The sequence below is a fragment of the Onychostruthus taczanowskii genome, unplaced genomic scaffold (genome assembly GCF_017590055.1).
Source record: "Onychostruthus taczanowskii isolate IOZ18803 unplaced genomic scaffold, ASM1759005v1 scaffold22, whole genome shotgun sequence".
NCBI lineage: Eukaryota > Metazoa > Chordata > Aves > Passeriformes > Passeridae > Onychostruthus > Onychostruthus taczanowskii.
The window spans coordinates 12778920-12797921 of record NW_024499462.1 but is presented as its reverse complement, the minus strand read 5'-3'; the positions used below and the strand labels follow the sequence as shown (position 1 = coordinate 12797921).

Sequence of the window (19002 nt, the reverse complement as noted above, 5' to 3'; positions counted from 1 at the left end):
GAATACTGATTTATCTCTGCAAATTATGTAGCTTGGTCATAAATACAAATTTCAGAATTTACCCCTATTTCACGCTACTAGTAGTACTACTATTCCAAAAAGACCTTGGAATATTCATCACAGTTAGGAAAAAAGTAATTTTCAACTTGACATAAAAGAACAAACTGACTGGAAAATACAAGCACTTAAAAAACCTGTAGAGACTCAATTTGGAAAATCATTTTGTTGGATTCTCTTCTGCAGGTATATCTAAATTAAAACTTTATTCTTTGTAGGCTTTGATAAACTTCAAATAAATACTGAATCATATAACAGATAATTCTGAAGTCTTTGCTCTGAAAATTCTCAATTGAAAGCTCATTTTAAGCAACAGTTTCAATTGCATTTCTATCCTTAATTTCAGCTCTTCGCTTGTTTTACTTAATGGAGGTAAGTGATAGAAAATCCTCACTCAAAAAACTATCTTGACTGCTTTCTGACTAATAGCAGGTGAAGTAGTTCAACTGATGTCCATGGAAGTACTTACAACTTTTAACTTAGGTTTCTGTTTAGTATGTTGCTGAATAAAGCTCTAGGTGTTTTATCAGTTTTTAACAGATGTTGGTTCAATTTGGAAGCTAATTTTATTGAATTCAATTCACAAAATAAGTCACTAGGAAATGTTATTTTAAATAACAGTACTTAATATTATCTTTATTATTTCAGGTACTAGAATGCAAGCAACAAAAATAATAAAAATAAAATTTACATTAAAAAATTAGAAATATACAAAGACCATGATTTCCCAAATCACATTTCCCTAACACATTAAAGCTATCAAAAAGTAAGATATGATTCATTAAATAAAAAAAAAATCCATATATTAATGAAAAAAAAAATCATACATTGAGGTCTCCCATGGGATGTAGGCTTGCATTTTTTTCCAGAATTATGCTTTTGAACTGAGTTGTCTTTGTTTAAGCCCTTTGCTGCAGTGTGCATTTGCCATTCCCCCTGGGCAGCTCTGTGCTGCAGTGAGGATCTGTCCCAGTGCTGCCCCGGCGGGATGGCAAAGCCCCCACGCAAAAACACCAGGCAAAACCACCAGGCACCGCTGCTGGAGCAGGAGGAGAAGGGCCAGCAGCTCACAAACACAGCAGCTGGGCTCAGCAAAGTCCTGCCACAACAGTGGCATCTGCTAAGACCCACTATGGAAAATGTTACTGACATTAAGAACTGTAACAGGTATATATGCAAAAATTGCATATGTGTGTATAACTATTTACCCTGATAAAATAATTTCAGCCCAGCTCTCTAAAGGAATGTAAATATACACTCCAATTTCTTATAACTTTCAAAGCTGCTTATCAATTTAACAGCAACCAATGTGCCATTGAAAAATTAGCATGGTAAGACTGAAACCAGGAAAACCTAGGGCGTACTGGTCAATTCTGTATATTTTTAAGCCAACAAAAGAACAGAATAAAAAATTACTTCAATTAATATTATGTTCTTTTATTTTTGCAAGCCTAGACTAGTTTAAATTATTGATAGTATACTGACCAACATAGTACAAAATACTTCAAAGAGTAATTAAATATCTGTAGTAAGAAATACATACTGTATTATCAGTGGCCGTATTTTTGTCAAGAATATAAATTCTCTGATAATACAGTAGTTTAGAAAATGGTCAGATAGTGATGTTTTATTTTATTTTTGGTTTACTGCTACCTTTGCAATTGAGCATTAACCCTAATTTGAAAACTACTCTTTTAAAACTGAAACAGTAACATGCCTATCAGTAAAAAGAAGTTACTTCAGTTTAAGAATTAACAGTTGGCATAATTTATTCTGAACAATCAACATGACTAAAACAAATGAGAAATATTAATGTAGTGCATCAGGGAATATTGCCATCAAAAGTTCTAGCCAAGAGAAAACCCACACCCACAAAAATCCAGAATGGATTTTGCATACTTTCCAAATGTCCCACATTTTCAGTAATGGTAGAAAGGCATATGCTTTATGTAAAAAAAAAATTTTCTAGTCAGTTTGATCCTCTCTGGTATTTGTAATGCAACATGGATAAAAATTTGTTAAATGAGTGAGAGGAATGCAGACTCATTTTTAAGCATAATAAAATTTCTTATTAAACAATGAAAATTAAAGCTAGAACATATGCTTTTGGAATAGTTGAATGGATTAGGAAACATACACCATTTCTTGTTATAGACATTCACAAAACAATCACATACATACACTGGACATATAAACTTACTTGTAGACATTATATGTCCACTGAAAAATGATTTAAAATGTGACATTTGTGTTTCAAAGCTATTAAAAACCAGCTTTGATAATTTAATAGAAAATGTAGTGAAAGGCTTTCAAAAAACTACACAGAAAATATAAGGAATTCAAATAAATAGTCATGAAATGAGAAAAGCAGCTACTCTTGGAAAATAGATTGTGTAAAAAGTGGTATTCACATATCACAATCTTTCAATAGTTATAAAATTCAGTGTTCTCATACTAAAGTTTTATCCTTCCTAGTAAAGCCTGAAGGTGGCCAAGAAAAGTCTTTGAATATGTTAAGAGTGCTGCTGATATGAAGTCCAGTTTCACACGGGTGTTTTTTATTTATTCACCACTGTGAGCAGAAAACATGGACTTCATTCTTTCAATACACTTGGTACAAGCTCATAAGCATCCTCCCTAATCCTAGTTAATCATTATGGGCCTTGTGAAAAATATGATCCAATGATTCAAGAAACTAAAAAAAGAATGAAAACCTTTTACAAAATATTCAATGAGCCAGATTACAGGTATATTTTGTATAGAGTTCTTTTTATTTTCATGCAAAAAAAATATATGCACACTTAATAACACCCTTTTATTTTGATTTATTTACAAGTTTTAAATTCAATCCCTTTATTCTCAACTGATTTTATAACAAATGATTGAATATTTTTCAAGTACATTGTTGTTGAAAATGCACAGACAGTGTGCAGCAGCAAATGCAGCAAACCTCAAAAACAAGGTGCTACAACATTGCTTCTACATCAAGAGACAGACAAGTGTCTGGGATAGTGGTTTAATTTTAACACTTATACAGACATACATCTATACCTAGAGAGAGACAGACAGATCTAAGAAAGCAGCTACATCTGCAGAGGAAGGAAACAGCATGTTACAAGGACAATTCAGGGAGGTCAATTATACATAGAACATTTGACAAACAACATAGAGAACAAACTTTGGCATTAATTACCAGGGTACAAAACATAGCACATTCCAATCTGTCAATGGAGTGTAATATGGAACTATGCAGTCTGCAGCTGCTTGTTAATATTAATATCAACAAGTATTTGACACTGTCAATGAAAATACTAACACAGCTATAATAAAACCATTTTAATGGAGAGCACACAAGTAATGATGCAAAATTATACTGCCATTTTTGTATCTGTAATGATTAAATGCCTCAATACAAGATCTATAAGGTCACCCCACCTGAAAAATTGTAAACTAAGGAAGCTCAGAGTCTGAAAAACATAGCTTGACACTGCTGAACTAGTTGGCTTTTAGTTTTATACCCTGGTTAAGTATCCATTTCACATTGCCTGATTAACACATAACACTATGCTTGTATCAGCCGCTAAGACAAGAACTGAAAAGCATAAGAAATTCCCTGCATGCATTATGTGTGGTGTTAGCAAAAGAGTGAGATGTGCCCCAGTCCATCTGAGGCACAGCAAGTTGCATAACATCATTACCACTTTGCAGGGTCTGTCGTCCTCCAGCCAACACTCCACTAGGTAACATTCCAGTGGGAGTCAAACCCTTGAGTGTCAGCACACTTTCACTCTCCTCCCTGTGTGAAAAAAACAGTAACAAAACCCTAAATATCTGCACATGGAAACTTGCATTGAAGAAAAATAATGGATGGGGAAAGAGAGAGCCTAGTTTTGCTGTGTTTTAGACATGCCATGACTGAATGTAAATTAAAATTCCAAGAATATAAAAGGTGAAAATAATTCTATTCCATACCAGTCTTTTCTCCACCTAGGAGTTATAAATGCTGGCTAGTTCTGAACCAAATTCTGAGCAGTTATTCACATGCAGGTTCATTAGCCTCGAAATGAGCACTGAATGCTTCATGAGGTACAGAATATATCTCACTACCATAAAACAATCCCCAATTTTGTTTTGAATGTCTCTACTTTGGGAAATAAGAACTTTAAAAAATTACCCCTATTTGAGCAATTATCTTCTGTGGAAAAACAGACATTTTGGGTAAATAGGATGAGGAAATCTCTATGTTTAAAGAAGACAGGGTATTTTCTAAATCGCTGAAAAGAGACAAACCAAAACTGAAAACAAAACCCCTCTACTCCTCAAATTCCTGGTATGTCTGAAATTTTCAGAGTCTGTCCTGACCTCCCTCATTATACTCTGGATTTCAGTCTCTCTATCTGGTACGGCGTTTCCAAGACTCTTAGTTAACAGCTTGACAAACAACATGTACACTAAAGATCATGTTCTCTAATTTCTTGCAACATGTCTCAAAAATAACCAAAAATATTCTTCAACCAAAAATTCCATCAATAGGGTGCTCCAATATGCCAAACAAGATTCTGATGCACAGTGATCTCCCTGAAAAATCTTTGGCAATCGTTATCCTGAAACAGAGATGTTTACCTTGCATATGTAACAGGGGTTCAGGAATGCAGAAATCATGCAAGTACCTGAGAACAGAGAAGACTCTTGCCATCTTGCCAATTGCACGAATTTTATTTCTGATTATTTCTTTCCGTGCGGCAGCTGTACCTACTTTCAATAGAAGAATAAAGAGTCTCAAGCTCATGATTCTTTAGAAAGTCATTGTTTTAAAGTGCATCAAATTTTAATACAACTGTTTAAGTTCAGTACTCTTCATAGGAGGTCAGTACCCAAACACTTAAGGGCACAATATTATCAAATTAGAGTTTCAGAATGCCAGCAGAACCACCATCACCTCTGTGTCCACAAAATACACACAAGAAAGTTTAGATTGCTCACAATGATTTTCTAAACCTAGTAAGCATCTGAACTACCACCACTACAATGTAATAACTATATTAACTCATTTGCCTAAATTTTACACTTTAAATTCTTAGTACTGACATGCACTAAGAATGTGTATGTGTGTATCAACACATAGGCAAGCAGCCCAATATAGAAGCCAAAGAGATACTAAAGCCACAAAATTTAAAGATTTTCTAATTGTTACACAGCTGTTCAAGAGAAAACAGTGGTTACCTTGTTTTTATGTCAGCTACCCAAAACACAACTCCATGAAAAGCCCTCAGAAAATAAACAAGCAAAAAATTGCAGTGGTACCTTTCTTACCACTTAAGTCTGTGTTCCACGTCATCTTAGGTTTGCCTCATTTGCAGTAATTACAAATACCAAAGATCTGGAGTAAATACTGCACATTCCACAGGGCAGAGTAATACCACTTGTGACAGACAAAAGTGAAGACAAAACTCTGCAAGGAGGCTTGTGATTAGGAAAGAGAGCCACCTTTGCCTGCCTTGACTTGAAAACAGAAACAACTTTCTCCAACACCTTTCTCCTTTCTCTGGTTTGTTTCAATGTATAAAAATCATCCTTCCCCTCATCTTACTTTCCCTTTGCCAACTCCTCAATTTTATTTAAACAGTAAAGGCAGATGAGGCAATATCAAAACCAAAATCCTAACTTCTCCTCAGCCATTGGAGAAGGAGAGCATTAATCACTTTAAGGTAAGAGTAACTCAGTCATACTGTGAATTGAACCTCAGGGGACCAAGAGAGAACAAGCTCAGACAGGTTGTAAGGTATTCCAGAACTCCATGTACAGTGTTATTCAGTCTTGGGAGAAAGGTACACAACAAGAAGTTGCCAACTAAATTGCAAGAATGTAGAAGAGAGGACCACAGAAGTGGGCAGAGTAAGAGCCACACACCCAAAATTCGCCTACTTGCACTCAAAAAGGGAGCTGTGGAAGAAGCTGTTTTCCATCCCTGCTCACTAGCATGGGGCTTCCCTGTGAGGGTACAGACACTCGGGCACAACAGTCACACTTCTCAGACCACAGCTGTAGGGACACAGGCCTTCTGTGGCACAAGAGTGGGTAGACTTTCCACCCTGAACACCAAACCAAATAAAAGACAAAAGACAAAGCATGTAAGGGCAAACAACAACAACAAAACCACACAAGACAGAAAAGGTGTAATGACACAGAAAAAACAGGGGCAAGAGACACCCTTTGTAAGAACACAATGACAGAATCTTGGGGTATGGCAAATACCTACCAGTCTACATAAACAAAGCAAAAAAGCCAGGAACTGCTGAGTAAAAGCTTTTTTTAGACAGTTACAATTTTAACAGACATCAAACTACAAAAGTGGCAAAACAGGTGGCTCAGGAAAAACTTGGAATAGGATAGTATGAAACATTCAATTTTTACTGAAGATAATTTCCTCGAAATCTTTACTTCTAATTTTTAAAATTGTAGAAATTTTTGCTTTCTCTCTTTGGACACTGCTGAATAGCCACTTGAGAATCCAGAATGAGAAGGAGGCTCTTTTACAGTTTGAAAAGCTCAGGGCTAAGTGGGACATGAAATATTTCTCTTTAAGTTCCTCAACTTTCCTTCTACCTACACCAATTTGCAGGCTTCACTGATGCCAAGCTGTAATGTGCCAAATGGAAAGACTTCAGGCAGTGCTAGTCCCTGTGCCCTAAAATGAGAAAGGTTGCTTTGGGGTGTTTGGTTTGTTTGAGGGGGTTTTATGTATTTGTTGGGATTTTTCATTTTTCGGGGTTTTTTTGGTTTTTTTTTGGTTTTTTTTTGTTTTGTTTTGTTTTATTTTTAAGATGATTTCTCATTGCCCTGGCCCTCCAGAAGCAACACAGCCAAGGCAAAAAGCCAAAGGCATTACTCCAGGCTGCAGCACTGCACTAATGTGGCCATTGAATCCTGATTACTTAGAGAATGGCATCTGCTTGCAGAACAATGTCTTGATTACATCCTAAATTAGAGGAGATATGACAAAGAATTTCCCCATCTCCCATTCCCAAGGCCTGCACAAGAAACAAATTCTGGAATGCTGGCATGTTATGCCCCAAACATAATTTTTGGAAACATGTCTATAATCTAATGCATTCCAAAATATTAGAAATATTCTGTGGAACCAACAAATTTACACAGAGAAAAAAATATTATTAGGCAAGTAGTAGCCAGAAGAATATTTCTGTACAAAACTATCTATCCTGTGACTTCTGAAAAACAAGGGACAGACCATGAATTTAAGTTAGTAACTAGGCTTCTTTTTTCAATTTGCATCCAGCCAGCTTCAAAATTTACAGGGAATCAAAAAGAACTTTTTTGACATCTCAGTTAAGAAGACGAAATGTACTAAACAAACCAGATTTTGGAACATTTTACAAACGCATTCCATGCACAACCTTAAAAAACAGCTCATGAGGAAAGTATTAAAGAGCAAGACAGACAACTGAAAGCTCCCTACACATGCAGGACTAAAGATAAAATTTTAGAAGTAGATAAAAGAATGAAATTCTACCAAAAAAAAAAAAAAAAAAAAGGAATGAAAAAAGGAGGAAAAAAATTCATGCACAGAAAGACAGATGTCTTGAAGCATGACTTCTCATAACAAAATACACAAGTCTTTATAAAATTCCCATTAAAATGGTTAATAATCATAAAATACTACATAATAAGTCTCAACAGAAAGGTATTTTCTCATTAATACTTTATACTGTCAGGTTCTGTGAAGTCATATTTCAAAACATTCCTACTCTGTCTGGTCTGTACCTTTTTTATTGCCATATATGAGTCGCTCTTCAGATGGAGAGTCCAGAAAAAAAGGAAGTGAACGATGGAGAAAAAGGTGAGTGAGACAAAAAAAAAAAGATATTTAACTTGGCAGTGGTAATAAAGAAGGAATGGAGAAGAAATATGAAAAAATAAAATGGGAAACTGCAACACTTGAAAATGCATTCATCAAACAAGAAGTGGAATTGTTGAGAATATTTAAAATTTGACAAATAACAAGTGAATGCTTGAAAGTCAACAGTTAAAAAAAAATCCAACCACATAGAAAGATAAAGCATAGACAGTACCTAGGTGGCATAAGAGATGCATCAAGCAAAGAACTTGTTAAAGGAGACAGAATAATAAAATAAATTAAGAAACTACAGACAGGGCATATACAATCAACTGACAACTACAACTACTCTGGGAAACATAAGTCCTAATGCCTCAGAATACCACCACACCCTGCTTGGTACAACTGCTTTATGTTCAGTTTAGTAGATTTACTTGCATAAAAAACAGGAATTGACTGTTGGTAGGATCACTTTTTTGACACTTCTTCCACGTTTTCACATTTTTGGCAATCATCTAAATAGCAGCAAAGTTGAAGTGGCTCAGAACCAATGCACTCCAATGGAAAACACACAGCTGCTTAGCACAACACTATTCTGCTATCAAATTTGAACACAGTAATGCTAAGAACGGGGTTGTGTCTCTAATGTCTTTATAAATGATCCTTTCATGTTCCTCAAAGGCTGCTGAAAGTTTTCTTCCTCCTCCCCTATCAACAATTCACCAGATCAGTTCTGTTACTGGATGAAATGAAGCAAGTCTGAAAAATGTTTAGGTGTGGCATTAAGCACTTCTGTAAAAAGCCCAACAGAACTAAGTGTGATATGCTAGGTCTTCATGTCAGTGTTGCTTCCTAATCATCATGCTACAAACCTCTCTTAACAATCTACAGTATCACAGCTTAAGAGACAAAAAGATGTTGTAATTCATTACATGAATACACATGATACAATGTACATAAACAAGTTATCCTTTAAACTCAAATGCAGACTTAAACTTGCATTTCAGACTTTATTTACAGTACTTTGGCATAAAAAATATTATATCTGATGTTCTCCTACATCAACTGTTATTGAAGGGCAATAATTAAGGAATGTAGTGTATTAGAATACATTTATTCTAAATAGTAGAAAAGTTAGTATGTTTCAGATTTCAAGGGCCAAGACATTTGGAGAATTTCCCACTAGAAGTTTGTTTTATATTGAAATCACATATGAGGATTTGCGAAAAGTTTGGTTTAAATAAGAATCACATATGAGGATTTGTGAAGGTTACTATTACTGCTTCTTGATCCCAAACACAAATGCAATTCCTTTCTGTGTCCCCCCAAAAGCATTGTTTTCTACAGAAAAAATTGAAGGCAATTTTGTTCAAATGCCGGGCAATATTACACCAGTCTAAGTTAATTATTGTTTACAAGTTATAACCATTAGGAAGATGTACGTATCTTAAAGTAAACCCTACCGTCAAATTGATCTTCTCCCTCTGTCATCAGCTCATCATCAGAGCAAATGCTCAAAACATTCACCAGCATTTCTGTTACTGTATAGGAAAAAACAAATCTTAATTCATTCTGTGTAGAATTTAAAATATTTCCATGTACACAAGATACAGCTAGTCACCAGCAATTCTAGTGAATGAACTTCTCATACCACAGCCATCACTCAGTAACCTCATTTCAAAATAATTCTTGATGTGAGCTGTCACAGAAGTTAAAAAGCTCAGAAAAATAAGCAGCTACAAATTATACAACTGAACATTAAACAATCAAACAACATGAACACTCCTCTCTAACAAGGAGTTGTTTTAGATAAGAAGACTTTTCTTGTAAATTAGTGGTTTTATGTTAAAAGTCAAGTAGTTGAACTAGTTTTTATGCAAACTTTACCTAAATATGAAAGATTTTGACTGCCCAAATTCTGGCTTTAATTGAAAAAGCTATTCTGTTCCTGATAACTGCAGGCATGCAGCAGAAGTACTCAAGCAGAAAAATATTAGAATATAAATATGGGAGTTTGTCTTTTCAAACTTCCCTAAATATATCAGCATAGTGGACACAAGCTCTTTGAGATGAGTTTGTGTATTTTTTTTTGTCCTGGAATACTCTTATTCTGCCACTCAATCTTTCCAACATATATCAGACTCTTTCTTAAAATATTCAAACCTTCCTCTACATGGAGTATTCAGAAACCTCTCCAAAAGGCAGTTGGTTAAAAACCCTGTAAATTGCTGCCTACATTGATTCATGACTAATTCATACAACCCCAATGTTATCTGCTATGGTTGTATTCTTCATTCTTGGGAGTTAATCTCTACTGTAAAAAAAACCCCATATTATTAAGATTTTTGACCTGATCAATGCAGACCAGACAATATTGACATTAAATCCTTCATCAAAAATGGAAACACACATTTGTCCAAAGGCAAGGCTACCTACAAGGGCCATGACTCCAGCAGTCTGAAGCACTGAGCAGGGCAACGAAACACCCACACACTGTTAAATAAGCTGCTGGATGCCATTACCAGCAATGCAACAAAAGCAAAATACACAGTATCAACCCTTTGCAGTTGAAAACATTATCTACCGCATAATCAGGCAAGAGAGATATAAACAAAACTTCTTTCAAATGTCAGGTCCCTTCCTTAAAACATTTAAAAAATTTGTTCAGTGGGTTAACCACAGTAAAAAGTGTCCAAACTATTTGCATTTAACTGCTCACTAAAGACAACAGCAAATCTAGAATTCTAGGGTTTTATGTCATTAAATATATAACTGCAGTAAACCTTAAATTTATTTAAATTTATTTTACTTGAATTAAATTTAAACTACATTAAAAAGAAATTTTCAAAGAAATCTAAAGGGCTCTCCAAATCTTTTTATGAAAAGAGCAGTTTCTGTCATAGAAGGATTTTAAACAGACCCAAATAGCCTCTAACCTCGTTCCTTGCCAACTGAGGACTACTTGGGGCCCCAGTGTCCTAGATTCAGAGTTATCATCTCTAGAGGGGAAAAGAAAAAAAAAAAAAAAAAAAAAAAAAAAGGAGGATCTGTTCTAAATTATCTTTTTTACAAGAAAAAATTATAATTGAAACACTTATCAGTGAAGGTCAATCTGTCACATCCATACTAAATTATCTTTTTTACAAGAAAAAATTATAATTGAAACACTTATCATCAGTGAAGGTCAATCTGTCAATCTGTTACATCCATATAGGAAAGTTAATATTTTACACAAACATCTCAATATAAATTTATAACTACACAGGATTAATAATGCATATAACTTAGCATCCTGTAGAAGATGAACAATTTAAATATTAACTTCAAATGCCGTTCAAAGGTACTACTTAACAATGGAGATTTACACTCCCACTGGAAATGATAATTTCTGTTAACATCTTAGCTATATTAGATGCAGTCTAACTACCTTGGATTAAACAAGTAAAGAAAACAACACATAAATAATGCAATGCATCTTTCATTGGTAAATATATTTTAAAAAACAAAAATCCTCCCAACATTATTCTGGGAGAAATAAGAGATATTAGTTGATGCATAAAATCTACTAACCTTTTTCTCCAACAAATGGCAAAGACCATGTGAAAACATCCATAAAATTTGGTAGCCAGTAAGGATGAGGAGAACAATTGAACTGACGAATATTCATCACATTGTTTTCATATTTTAATACAGCAGCTAAAATGAAATTCAGACATTTTGAAAAGAATGTTTAAAACTTTTGAGTACCACAAATGTAAAGTCACAGGCTTAGCTTAGATCTATTTATACTTTAGACTAAATAATCCTAAAGGTATTCCATTCCCTTTCTTTCACATTCCATTCTCTTTCTTTCACACTATTTACAGACAGGTAACTACTGGAGCACTTTGGATTTTTACTGTGTATACTTTTCACTCTAAGGTACTGTTACATGTCAATGCAGTACTATCCTACTTTAGGTCTACAATCAACACAGATTTTTAAAAGTCCTGAAAAGGTATAATTTTAGTAACTTTAACAAAACTAACTCAGAACAGCAGTATATTCAATATAAGCAAATTCAGGTATTATTCTTCCTATGTGTCTTCCCATGCTATAAGCCTGGAGTAAAACCATAGACATCTTGAAGATGAGGGAAAAGAGAAAGCACAAAGAAAAAAGACAGAAAACCAGAAGCATTCTACAGCTAAACAAGTCGTTGACCACATTTTTCTATACTTACACTTGCATCAGACTGGGAATAGCTCATGTGAAAAAGGGTTCTATGAACACAGTATCCATAGAGATAGTGAAAAAACTTAAAAAGCCAGTTGAAGATATTTTTACTTCCCCTTTACTTTGCAATCAGTGAAAGTAACAACAGATCATCTTTTCCTGTGTACAGTTATGCACGCTACAGAAGTGGTATGGGCTGGGGGTGGTTCTTTATAGGTGGGTGGAAGAAAATGCAATGTATTTAACAGAAGAAAGGTGTTGGCTTCAAAGGAACACTCTTTGAACATTTGGAGATCATTCATTCATCACATACTTAAAATGCCTTACTTTAATATCATACTTGAATTTCAGCAGGCTTTATTTTTAAATTCTGTTGTTGAACTTTATTCTCATCAATGAATAATACTAATTCACAGCTAAGCTCTTGTCTGTAATTCTGACTTGCAAATCTTTCTCCACACTATTAAACATACTTTTCCTGTTCAACTCCATCTTAGCAGAGGATGGACAAAAATGGATTTCTTGTTCTATACTTCCTTCTTAATATTTCCAATGGTGATCAATATTTTGATTACTACTTCCTCTTGATTTCCCATACGTGGCCATTATGGGAATTACAACCACAATTAAGATGCTCAGATGCCACAATCCACAATGCAAACCACCTTCCTTGCCCACTAAAGACAGTCAGAGGAGTGAAAACTCATAGCACAGGGAAACCTTGCCTGACTGGATAACATCAGTAGATTTAATCACAAGTAGTAAATAGCAACAACTTTCACAAAGGAAACCTCTGACCACACTTACACTTCCAGGTACTCCTCTTACAGGAAGCTGTCATTTATGGCTCTTCTTTATAACTTTCATTAATAGATTTTTCCTTTGTCCTTTAGTTTCTTAGTTGGCAAAAACTGGTTGATACTAGATTATCTAGTTAGACAATTTTATTTTATTATAACATACAATTGCTAATAACAAGTTCTTACCTTTATTATTGTAGACATCCAGGTAATTCGGTGCTGAAAAAATTGTTATTAAAGATGGGAACCCTGTAGTTTGACTTTTCCTGTACATTCTATAACTGTAAAACCAAACAAATTATATTACATCTTAGAGCAAATAAGCAATTAATTTTAATTTTACATTGCGACTATTTCCTTGAAAATACAAAGTACTCACCCCGCATCTTGTGCTTCATGTGCTCTAATGATTGACAACAAATTATTATTTTGCAAAAATTCACAAACTGCTGGATAGCTGTGAAATGAAAACAATTATGAGTAAAAGACATCCTCTTAAAATATTCAGGAAGAGTCACTACTAAAACACCCACCTAGATCACAGCATACTCTCACCTATAAAAGTAGGAGCATCCTCTGACTGTGTTATGACTGAAATGCTCTGGTGAATTTTCATTTCCAAAATCTTCTGACGGATCTGACCACAATAAGTCACACATTGGTCCAAATGCTGGAGGTTCTTTGAATCTATCTAACTGTTAAGAAAAAAAGGCAACAGCACAAATACTCTTTAAATATTAAATTATTAAGTTTTACACATTTGTTAACCTACATATCCATCAATACCAAGCATTTTTAGAATAAATCCCAACCATATCACAGAGAAGTATTTTCTGTATAGTTTTTCCTCTCCTCCTCATGAAATAAGGCACAGGCATGCCAAAAGAACCAAACCTGTTAAGAGCAATAAGATTTATTAGTTGTAAAAAGAAGGGAGATAACTTCCAGACTGATGGATATGTGTAATACAAGGTCAAGATACAGACAAGGAACAAAATGATCCTTTCTCATGCACATGCCACATCTACCAATCTGGAGATACTACCAGGAATTAGAAAAGAGAAACAGTAAAGAAAACAGGAATTATGAAAGAAAAGCATGAATAATTAGCACCAACTAGAAGAGACTAAATATATATTACGAAACAACCCTAAAAATCCAAACCAACAAAAGAAAAAAAAAAACCACCCTGAAACACCCGTCTCCATATGGATCATTTAACAATGTAATGAAGATGCGACTGGCCCAGCTGTCTAAGGTTTTGTCATACAAGCTTTATTTTGCAGCTCTATCCCTGATGTAATTGGCCATAAGAATTTTGGCAGATTTTCTCTCGGTTTCTGTCTTGCTGCTTCTTTATTGATTTTCACTTGAAACACCTATTTTAGCAGCCTGCAACTTTCCTAGTAACCACAGTCAAAAGGGGCAGAAGGAGCAAAGTGCATTTGTTAACGTAAAAGGAAAATGCCCTGCTTAATTAAGTTACAGGCAATCAATCTCTGATGTCCCAGAAATGAAAGCAGATATCCCAGGTTCAATGTAAAGTTTATTTGGTCTTTATGTAGCTGGAGTTTGTTCACAAGATGATTTTATCCAAGAAATGTAGGAACGGTTCTTTGATGGACAGTGCATTTATCTCACTTCACTTCCCATACCAAAGAAGATGACTTTGATGGTACTAGAGAACACTTAACTCTTCATGACAGGCTCGAAGGGAGGTTTGGTGAGCACCTGGTGAATTTGAGTCTAACGGTCCATAGGAATCCATTCAAATATGGAACCAGCAGTAGTGCCAAGCTCTCTCATGCCCTGGAAAATCAGAGCTCCCGAGGCTGCCACCTGTAACATAAGTGGAGAGGTCCAGATCTTTACAAATTCCTGCCAGATAATGGTAAGGCAGGTATTAACTGAAGTTGTTGTTGGAATTTATTCAATATTAAAATCCTGTGGTTTAACATTTCCCACACTGGATGATAAACCTGGTATGGAGTATTTCTTCCAGATTGAAGAAGTCAGTCCATCAACTTCTGCAAGTACCTGAATTTCTGTAGATTAAACCATCAAGTTTCTAAACCTCCAGCAATAAATATGGGTCCAGAAGCTAATACAGGCATTCACACAAGGAAGTTTCAACTGTTTGCTGATTGATGTTTCCTGCAATACAGAAGGCTGAAAGTCTAGAAAACATTTCTAAGAATTTTTCTTTAGTCTTCAAGTATTTTCCTTATGACTTTGGCCAAATCAATAGAGCCATTATAAATAAAAGTTCTGGCTGCCTGCAATTAACACACCTCTCTCCCAAACTAATTCTTCATAGCATTGAAACAATAAAGCAGCTATTTCCTGAAGTAAGGTCAGTTTGTAAAAAACAAATATACTTACATACACTTATATATTACATACACTTACTTATATAGACATCAAATCAGTTTCTTCTTCACTAGACAGTCTACTAGTGGCACAGTTCTCAGGATATCTCAAAATGTAAGGAAATGTCACTTCAAGCTACTCAACCCAGACTACATATATCAAATCAAAATAATCAATTTAAGGGCTTTCCTACTATTGGCACAGCAAGTAAGTTAAAGGACACAAGTAAATTCAAAACACCTGTTACTGATTTAAGTATTTCTGAATGTACATTCTTACTACAGCAAAAGAGAATCTCAATACAAACTGGCTTAACATTTTTCTAAATATGATTAAGGTGACTGAGAAAGACAATTTTCAAGAATAAGAATCAATACACCTGACATTGAAACAGAACTATGTAGTGTACTTTTTAATGTACTGTAAAATATTTAAATCTAAATTATTTTCAAGGTACTATGCAGTCAGGACAACTAAAGTGACATGCATTATACCTCCACATGGATGTTGCAATTCAGAAGCACCAAAACCTGAGAGGCAGATTAAGGTACAGCAAATTAAAACAATTTTACTTTTGAGGCAAAAGACCTTCACAGAAGTTTCACATACAGACACCAGTTTTAATTAATTTGTCCTAATTTTCTTGAGAACTATCACCTAATAAAGACTAAAGAAAAAATTTGACCAAGTCTTAGTATCACCAAAAGCTAAACGTAAGAGTGAGCATCTGCTGTAAATGAGGAAAAAAAAATTTTGTCTCTCTTTTTTATAGTCCCCATAATATTACCTGGATACTTCCTTCTTTCTAAAATGCTAGGTTTAAAATTGACAATTCCTGGCATTTTGTTTCAGTAGAAGTCTTGGCAATATAAATGAAATCAACTAAACGTCATCTCTAAGTTGATGGACATGTGTTTGAAAGAGACACTCTTTACCAAGACAACCAGAACATTCATGGAATTCATATTCAGAAATAAAATCAGATTACCACAAGTTTGACAAATTTCCATTTTGGCAGAAATATGAAGCATCTAGAACAACCTTTTCCAGTTAGGATTCATTGTCATGCCTAGTATGAAAGCAGTCCTCTTCTGGAAGTAAATTTATGACAGCAAAAATAATAGTTTAAATTGTGTTGTTTAATCACCTTCCTGCATATCAATACTGATGAAAGACTTCATCCAGAAGAAACTGCACCCTGCATAGAATTTTTCTTTATTTCTTAGGTGATTCCTGCACTATTTATAGAGCTGTGATTTCCCTTTTATGCTAGATAATTATGCCCTTGCAGCTAAGACCTCTCCTTAGTAAGAACTTCTGCTAATAAACCAGAAGGCCTGAAATGTTATACAATTGTCTTGATTGCTTACAGAAGTAACTTTACACACCACACTTGTATCCCAAGCATATGTTTTTTTCCTAGATATAAAGTGAGCATTTCACATCACCCATCTAATTTAAATATGTTTAAAATATCAGTGCATGCCAAGCTCTACTGCAGCTATTGAAGCCACTGCCGGTCCATGACTAGCCCCTTTTTAGATCACCAGATGACTTTTTAAAAAAGAAGAAGGCCCAAGGAACAGTTCTATTAACACTGCCTTACATTTATAAATGTGTTTTTCATCAGAATAAAATACAATGCAGATTTTCATATATGCATATAAACATTTCAGCCTAATGTAGCCTTGAACATTACAGAAGCATATCTGAAAGAACAGGCCAAGACAAGAGAATTACCTTTAAGTTAAATTTACTTGACACTGTGAAAACCTGATCAGCTGCAAGATTGAGACTAGCAGAAAAATTAATCACAATCCTGTTATGAGAGTGGCGTTCCAAAATGTTTTTCCAGAATATGTTTTCTTTATATTACTTTCCAAAAAGCCTTGACCATGCTTCTTTTCATCTGCATAGTGAGAAGTGTTAAGGCTTTGTGAGAATGGCACTGTTTAGTCTCTTTGCTTTCTTACTTCCCTTTCTCTGCACAATGCATTTGGATTTCTGTACACATTAGTATTTGCTCTGACAATGCAATGTGCCTCAGTACATTTTCCCACTTACACCACTGATCTTGTAAATACACTTCCTCTCTGTTTCTACCATTTTCTTCTCCTCTCACATCACTCTGCTTGGCAGTGTAATATCTATAAGTGAAATAAACTGATATCTGAAGCTCTGAAATGGTCCAATCATTAAAAAAAAATCACTAATGAATAAATACAGTGAATTCAGAAATGAGATTCAACTGGGTGGCCTATAAATTTGAGCAAAGGGAGCGGTAAAAAAGAAAAACAAAGCACAAATAAAGGAGAAAATGCTAAGAAAATGAGAAATGTAATTAATGAAGATAAAAAGACAAAATAGGCTGCAATATATACTTTTATATACTATAAAAGCAATTTAGGAGCATGCTTTTACTTTCTCTTGGACATTTGGATCTTTTTACAAACATGCCCCCATGTACCTTCTTCCATATGTGGATAAACCATGGTTTTTCTTCCATCCTTACCTATAATCCCAAGGCTTCTTAGAACCACCTACATATATTTTAAGCTGAAATCATCTACATTTTAGCTGTTCCTAATCATAACAGGAATGGTTTTGATTTCCAAGTGCAGCAGTCAAGATGTCAGCCAAGTTAACTTACAGAAGTCTAAAATGAGTATGCAAAAATGAAGGCAATGGAAAATTCCATTTTGATTGAAAAATCCCATCTGTTACAATCTCCACCTGACAAGCTATCCATGCAAGTAGAAACCACGTTATCATAAACAGACACCTCATATCATCACAATCTTCTGCCCTTCAAACTGCACACCACGATTTAGTGTTTCCATTGTGTAATTTTAAAAAAAACTTTTTAAATTCTTCTTATTAATATACTCAGCACATTCACCTCAGTGAGAAGTACTCCTCAACTGTTACTCAAATGCCTACCAAATTTGCCTTTTTAAATAGGCAATTTGCTTTTAAATAGAAATCTGAATTTCTATTAAATACTACAATATCTCACTCTGTCAAAACTAAAATCCACATATTTAAGACAGTAAAAAAAAAATTCAAATAAATTTGAGAATAACTGAAACATGACATTAGACATAGTAAACAATTTTCAGACTACAATTAATTTCAGCAAGTTTTCTCCTGGAAGCCATGAGAACACTAGCTCTTATCTAGAAAGAAATACAACATATTATTTTGATTGGATATGAAACTCTTCACATTTACTACCTGCCTCAAAAAACAATGTGGGGATTTTGAGGTTTCTTCTTTGTGTGTGTTTTGTAACAGTCCCAGCTGCCCCAATGAAGTCTACTAATGGAAAATGCACTAGATAATCCATGAGAATTTAATTATGATACTGTTTAGCCTACATTTCAGCCCCTGATTTACACTTCAACAAGAGACAAGAACAGAGAAATACTGACAACTTCATAAAGACAACTTTTTATAGCATCATATAAATACCTCTATTTCCACTTATTTTCAAATACACAAAATACTCACTCTCCTAATGTCATCTAGTGTATTAATTTCTGGTGAAAGTCCACCATGAACACAAAGAAACTGTTGATTTAAGAGAGCAGCAAGAGGGAGACAATCAAAAGCTTCCATGCAAGCATCATAGACTCTTTCAGAGTACTTTATTTTACCTGCAGGAAAGAAAACAGAAATCATTAAAAAATCCATAATATATGGATG

General features: G+C 34.5%; 1 protein-coding gene across 10 annotated transcripts in view; it reads right to left on the bottom strand.

Annotated features, from left to right (window-relative positions):
* PPP3CB (protein phosphatase 3 catalytic subunit beta) overlaps positions 1-19002 on the bottom strand; it is a 50577-nt gene that overhangs the window by 15351 nt on the left and 16224 nt on the right. For 5 of the 10 annotated variants that reach the window (XR_005952681.1, XR_005952680.1, XR_005952684.1 and 2 more), the window contains exons 5-13: positions 18808-18953; positions 13483-13622; positions 13307-13384; positions 13114-13208; positions 11483-11608; positions 9376-9453; positions 7840-7866; positions 4728-4812; positions 3756-3853 (exon numbers count right to left, since the gene is read on the bottom strand). Coding sequence is in view for 3 of the 10 variants with exons in the window: in XM_041404801.1 (XP_041260735.1) it covers positions 3756-3853; positions 4728-4812; positions 7840-7866; positions 9376-9453; positions 11483-11608; positions 13114-13208; positions 13307-13384; positions 13483-13622; positions 18808-18953 (873 nt within the window). In the remaining 7 variants the exon portion in view is untranslated. The remainder of the gene's footprint in view (positions 1-3755; positions 3854-4727; positions 4813-7839; positions 7867-9375; positions 9454-11482; positions 11609-13113; positions 13209-13306; positions 13385-13482; positions 13623-18807; positions 18954-19002) is intronic. The other 5 variants (XR_005952682.1, XM_041404802.1, XM_041404803.1 and 2 more) reach the window with 2 other exon arrangements.